Source organism: Pinus tabuliformis, chromosome 8 (genome assembly GCF_031772625.1).
Source record: "Pinus tabuliformis cultivar Carrire ecotype Pingquan chromosome 8, CPIR1, whole genome shotgun sequence".
In the NCBI taxonomy this organism is placed as follows: domain Eukaryota; kingdom Viridiplantae; phylum Streptophyta; class Pinopsida; order Pinales; family Pinaceae; genus Pinus; species Pinus tabuliformis.
The window spans coordinates 1,909,622,956-1,909,629,733 of NC_142294.1; the positions used below are offsets into that span (position 1 = coordinate 1,909,622,956).

Below are 6,778 nucleotides of genomic sequence, written 5' to 3' on the forward strand. Positions count from 1 at the left end.
TTATCATATATTTAAATTAATGCTCATGTATCCCTAAGAAGATTTATCTTTATCATATATTTAAATTAAACAAATTCATTAAATTTGAAAAATAAACCCATAATTAATAATAAATAAACTCATTTATAAATAAATGGAAGAAAGTTAATATTAAAATTTTGAATAGGAAAATATACCAACATTTTGACTTCTTGATAATATGATCAAAATTCCTTAATTAAAAGGTAAATGAGCCGACCACTATTACTGTCCATACAGATTGAATCAACAACTTCAAACAATTCTTCAAATAAAAAATCGTGAACAAAGATGCCTTGCTGCTCATCATGGTACACTTTCCATTTGTGTGAAAGCTATCTGCCCATCTGTGGCAAACGTCACTATCCATTCCTTGGAGACATCTTCCGCTTCATTTTCGTTGCCATCTGTAGAGAAATATACAGCCGCTTGTGTGGGTAACTTTAATGTTTTAGCAACTTTGAGTACATATATGTAACAACCGCAACACTAAGATTGATGGTAATAAAGCAGATGAATATACTTTGTCTGAATCAGATGGAGATTATCTACCCACACATGAGATCTAGCTGCAGTTGTTGTTGGGACATCCAGCACCGTAATACGGTAAAAATAGTTCAGCATACATCGCATTATCTTCTAGTGAAAAGTCTGCACAAATTTAATCATTTAATCAGTTTGTTTCAGTCGATCGTCCTGATTCAAAGTTTTAATTATGATATCAAATCCAATACTAGTTCAGATTTCTCAAAGACCCACTATGTGATCATTTCCTTTTCCTCTTAATTATTATATCAAATCCAATACTAGTTCAGATTTCTCAAAGACCCACTATGTGATCATTTCCTTTTCCTCTAAAATTAGCAGTTGACATTTAAGAAGGCGATGTCTGCACAATTTTCCCAAATTCAACGAATACCATTCAACGGCACAAGTATATCATTGCTTCAAATTCGAAGTATGACATGCCTGGCTATATTTCAGACGAAAAAAATACTTTCATTGCAGGAATAGAGCAAGTTACATAGAAAGTTACAATTTTATAGGATTATATCAATCATATTCATGACGATTGTCTACATGACAGATCCACCACAGAAGTGCAAGAAAGCAGAAAAACAGGGGAGTTTGCAGGGATCCTTACTCAAAAAAATACCGGCAGAAAAAGACCAAAACACCACAGCAGAGATGAAAGTTAATACTCAAACGACCCCATACCAAAACCCCTAAAAAAAACCCCTACCACAACCCCTGGAAGTAAAGAACTTTTCAAAAAACATAAAACCCTGGCAGAGGCAAAGACCAACTTTTAAGAGTGCATCAGCTTCTATGTTCTGCTCCCGAAATACATCCATGCCCGGCTACTATCTATATTCTACTACAATAGAATTATCACACATTATGCCTTTGCCACGGGAACAACACAAGCATCCTCAATGTGTCTCTATATATATAATGACGAAGAAGAAATATATTGGAGAGATGAAATTAGATCAATACTCACAAAAAATTGGAAACCATTGTTCCGAGTTTCAACCTGTCCCGCTGACAAAACCTTCTACAATCTGCAGCTTCCAATACGCTTCCACTTTGATCCCTTCCATTGGGATTCTTCCAATGATCTCTGACCTTCATCATTCAGGCTTTCCAGTTTGACGCACCCATCTATGTTGAGAAATTGAAGATGTACACAACTTGAAAGATCGGGCAGTTGCTTTAATTCGAAGCAAAATTTCAGGTTTAGGTACTTTAAAGACCTTTGTTTTGAAATTCCCTCTGGCAAGTGTACTAATTTAGCACAACCTCTAAAATCAACATACTCAAGTGTTGATATGTCTCCCAAAACATCCTTTGGGATGGACAAATTAATGCAGTATTGCAATGCTAGATATTGAAGACACAATAATTCGGAGAAGGAATTAGGCAGTTCAGTCAGATTAATGCAACGCGATAGATCTAAATGCCTTAAGTTCTTAAGTTCCCCAAAATCAATGGGGAATGATTGTAAAGTTGTGAAATATTTGAACGCTATTTTATTCATCACGGTTCCTATCCGTTGGGAAAAAGATGGCACGGCGCCTTGCTGAGCGCTAGAGATATTTTTACAGAAATTTATATAGTGTTCAACATCAAACGGTTCACGGCTACTCGAAGCAGTTGCAGATGTGGCTCTGCTCGCATCACTAGTTGACTCACCCAACTCACAAGGAAGCTGCAATGTACATTATCTGTTAATGACTGGCTACTAGAATTTAAAGTGGATTAAATAAAATTCTCTCTAAAATCATTGATCAAAATAGACTAAAATCTAAATTAGTTACCTCATTAAATCTATCGAATATCTGTTGCAGGTGGTCACCGGAACCGTGAAGTTCCAACACTCTCAATCTGGCCAATGAAATGGTAGAAGGAATGGAGATGGACGGAAAATTGTTCAAGCGAAGCCAAATTAAATCACCCGACATAGCAAAGGAGGACAAGTCCATGGGGTGATCAACCACCAAAAGGCGAACACCCCTAGTGTTTATGTGATTTGTGAGTTGTGGCGGATTCTGATCTCTAAGAATGCGAATTCCTCGTGTCAAACATGACTTTGACCCGTCCTAACAAGCAAAATCAAATTAAACCAAGTTAAATGGTTACCTCAAAATACTACAAAATTATATAATGCAGGCTAATAAAGGAATCAGACAGAATATGGAGACCTGATAGACATACCTGCAACTGTAACATTTCTGTTATATTACTTAGGCAACTAACCAGGCGGAGGGGCTTATGTTTTGCGAACTCGAAAAACTCTTCTCTCGCCATATGTCTTGCCAATCCCCTAACTTGATTGTGCATTATAACCCGGGAAAGCTTAGGTTGTTCATCGTGGCACTTTATCTGAATCAACCAGGGAAAGAATCAGTTATTGCAATACATAAGATTTCACTACTAGGAAACAAAATAAAACGCTGATTATTTTCCTTACAGAATTGCTGGTCTCCACATGATAATCATACTCCAGAAGGCATCTTTGACGTAAACTTTCAAGGCAGTGTCTGACGTAACAGTAACCTAATCCCTCTAAGACTCGAACTACTAGCTCTCTGTCTTCTCCCACCAAGAAACACCCAATGTCCAAAAACATCTCTTTCTCTTCATTATTCAGAGCCTCATAACTCACTTTTAATGTGTTTATTGTATCATCTGGTAATCTTTTAGAAAACTTTTCCACCTGCTGCTTCCAATAGGTTTTGTCACGATTGCCAGTAAGATGTTGGCCGAAATTTTTTAAGGATGGAGGCAACCCACCACAAATTTCTAAGAACTCCTCCACCAAATCTTCAAACCCTTGAACTGGTTCTGATTGATGAAAAGCATGGAGGCAAAAGAGCTCTTGGGCATGCTGTCTATTTAATGGCTTTACATCATATAACAAAGCTTTTGGGGATCTTCGGAGTAGATCCCTATGACGAGATGTGAGCAAAATCAGACTAGGAGGTCCCACTCCATCAATATCTAGTAGACTGTGGATTTGCTCCATATCATCAACGTCATCCAGAACAATCAGAGCTCCCAGCGGTTGCAGACTACGTTGCAAAAGAACCCTCCCTTGGATTGTATTATCAATATCCAAATCATGACCCAACAGATCACGAATTAACTGCTTCTGCAAAGATGGTAAATCCCTTCCCCTCACGTTAAGCAAAAAACAAGACCGAGGAAAATCTGAACGTTTTACATTGTAGAGATGTTTAGCGAGGATCGACTTCCCGACGCCGCCCATGCCAGTAATCCCCACGATCTTTGTGTCGCTTAGATTCAGAATTTTTCTTTCGAAATCCTCGGCCGCTTCGTGCAGTCCAACTGGTTTTGCAGCCACTTCTAAGGATTCCCATTGTTTTACCCTTGCCAATACAGTACACAAAATTTGCGCCAAATACATCCCATAGTCACTGATTAAGAAAGAAGAAGAAGAAAGTGAGAACCTATAATACAAAATTAAAGTTTTAAACGGGAAAAATAAGGAAACTATGTATTCACCTTCCATTTGATTTAACGATGTAACCAGAAATATCTGCGGCTTTTTTCAGTGCTTCCTTCCATTCTGCCACAAGTCCACCATTCCGTTGGTGGTACCGTAAGGCTTCGGTGTAAGGCCCGTCCCCTTCAATGTCACGAAGGTCTTTAGGCTCAACGTCACAAAAGATGGGTATAATAGTAGTGGTGCGTTCCTGAGCTGATCTCAAAATCCATATAAGTTCATCTAGGCACCAACGTGATTCCGCATATTTCTTTGAAAAAATGAGAATATGAACTGATGCGCTGGAAATCGCTCCATAGATCGCCTCGTAGAGCGTGGATCGTACCCGAAGTTCTTTCGCATCCAGAAAGACGCGCAACCCATAGTGCCTGAGACGATGGTAGATGAGGCTGGCATGAGTGAGCTTGGCGTCAGGCCCTCTGTGATTTATGAACACATGGTATGTTTCCCGTCTGACCATTCTGCATACATCATTAACAATGTTCTCCAAAAACCTTCCATGGTCACTGCAAACCAAACAAACAGTCATAGTTATACTTAAGATTAGGGAAATTCAGAGCATTTTAGATGAATTCAGAGCATTTTAGATGTATTCACCTTTCATTTGTTTTGAGGACGAAACCAGAAATATCTGCGGCTTTTCTGAGGGCCGCCTTCCACCCCTCTACCTCTTCGTTGCTGAATCTGCCTTGGTGATTTCGGAAGGCCTCGGCATAACTTCCCTCCTCAATCCAACGAAGCTCTGCAGGTTCGACGTTGAAAAACACGGGTAGAATGGTGAGGTCATGAGATGATCTCACAATCCAGCTCAACTCATCCAAGCACCAACGTGATTCAGCGTAATGCTCAGAGAAAATTGTAATGTGAACGGAGGCGCTTCTAATTGCTCCTTGGACAACAGAGACGACTGTATCTTCCGTGCAAAGTTCACTCTGATCGAAGAAGACACGCAACCCACGGCTTGTGAGACTATGGTAGATGAGCCTCGCAAGAGTGTTCTTGGTGTCGACTGTCCTGAAGTTTATGTAAACCTGGTATGGTTCCCGTCTGACCATTGTGCATACATCATTAACAATGTTCTCCAAAAACCTTCCATGGTCACTGCAAACCAAACAAACAGTCATAGTTATACTTAAGATTAGGGAAATTCAGAGCATTTTAGATGAATTCAGAGCATTTTAGATGTATTCACCTTTCATTTGTTTTGAGGACGTAACCAGAAATATCTGCGGCTTCTCTGAGGGCCGCCTTCCACCCCTCTACCTCTTCGTTGCTGAATCTGCCTTCGTGATTTCGGAAGGCCTCGGCATAACTTCCCCCCTCAATCTGACGAAGCTCTGCAGGTTCGACGTTGAAAAACACGGGTAGAATGGTGCGGTCATGAGATGATCTCACAATCCAGCTCAACTCATCCAAGCACCAACGTGATTCAGCGTAATGCTCAGAGAAAATGGTAATGTGAACGGAGGCGCTTCTAATTGCTTCTTGGACAACAGAGACGACTGTATCTTCCGTGCAAAGTTCCCACTGATAGAAGAAGACACGCAACCCACGCTTCGTGAGACTATGGTAGATGAGACTCGCAAGAGTGTTCTTGGTGTCGACTGTCCTGAAGTTCATGTAAACCTGGTATGTTGCTGCCTCTGCCACTTCCTCCATACTGAGTTCCTGGTATAGTTTTGTGGACGGTGGATGAAGCAAGCACTCCGCCTGAGAGAGAAACAGAGGGAGACAGTTGCCAGCAGAGAAGATGTAAATGAGAATATAAAAGCGCAAAGATGCTAATGGCTATAAGGAGATCGAGAAGTCTTTAAAATATTTGCCAGTTGTGCGCGCAGCTTTAGCCTGCTGATAGTTGTAAATCACGTTTGCTCCAAAACTGTATACCGGCAAAGATCACCAGACCGTAAGTTAAGTTGCAAGTATTTACCAGAGCAGTTTTTGCGTTGTTTTTTAAATTCGCGTGATATAATTTTTGGTTTGTTTATTTTAATTGTTTAAAACGTGATTTTAAATGTACAGATGTCTTGAAAGCCTGAAAAAATAAATTAAATAAAATTAAACACCAAAAATATTACATAGGATACTGCTGCTATAAACATTTTGAGATTTAACGAAATCATCTGTGAATTGTTTGAAAAATGTCTGGTAATGGGTTAGGTTATGTGAATTGTTTGAAAAATGTTCGGTAATGGGTTGCGTTATGTGAGGGAATTTCTCTTTCTTAGTCGAAGAAATCCGGAGCGGCTCTCAATCAGCTCAGTCATACATTGTGTTGTGTTATTCAGAATTGAATTACTCAGGATTGGACTGCAAGATTGGTAGAGACGACTTAAATTTCTTACCTAACTATTAAATCACATCTTGACCTAATATTATTATCAGACCACATCCTTACCGACCATTAAACCACATCTTGACCTAATATTATTAGACCACATCCTATTAATTAGGTGAGAAACTTCCTCACCAGTCCTTCCACATCTTGACCTAATATTATTAGACCACATCCTATTAATTTGGTGAGAAAATTCCTCACCAGTCCGTCCACATCTTGACCTAATATTATTAGACCACATCCTATTAATTAGGTGAGAAAATTCCTCACCAGTTCCGTCTTGTCAAATCAGGCTCCCAACGGCATGAGCGCTGACGACTGCATTGAAAACGTTGACGGGATTACTGATTCCTCGTGACGACTTATCAATGGCCAATGTAAGCCAATTTGTA

General features: G+C 39.6%; 1 protein-coding gene across 1 annotated transcript; it reads right to left on the reverse strand.

Moving 5' to 3' along the window:
• Positions 1-238: 238 nt before the first annotated feature.
• On the reverse strand, positions 239-5,712 carry LOC149244080 (disease resistance protein Roq1-like). The gene is made up of 8 exons (XM_089367916.1): positions 5,241-5,712; positions 4,646-5,149; positions 4,048-4,554; positions 2,993-3,959; positions 2,737-2,904; positions 2,340-2,621; positions 1,523-2,230; positions 239-669 (listed from the first exon to the last, which is right to left on the reverse strand). Exons 1-7 carry the CDS (start codon positions 5,705-5,707, stop codon positions 1,577-1,579), a joined length of 3,549 nt encoding a protein of 1,182 aa, XP_089224042.1. The 5' UTR covers positions 5,708-5,712; the 3' UTR covers positions 239-669; positions 1,523-1,576.
• Between the last annotated feature and the right edge of the window lie 1,066 nt (positions 5,713-6,778).

Coding starts and splice junctions, on each gene's coding strand:
- LOC149244080 (XM_089367916.1), bottom strand. CDS start 5,707: ATGGAGGAAGTGGCAGAGGCAGCAACATACCAGGTTTACATGAACTTC. Junction 2,622..2,736: donor CAGAAATGTTACAGTTGCAG/GTATGTCTATCA, acceptor TTTGCTTGTTAG/GACGGGTCAAAGTCATGTTT. Junction 2,231..2,339: donor TATTCGATAGATTTAATGAG/GTAACTAATTTA, acceptor TGTACATTGCAG/CTTCCTTGTGAGTTGGGTGA.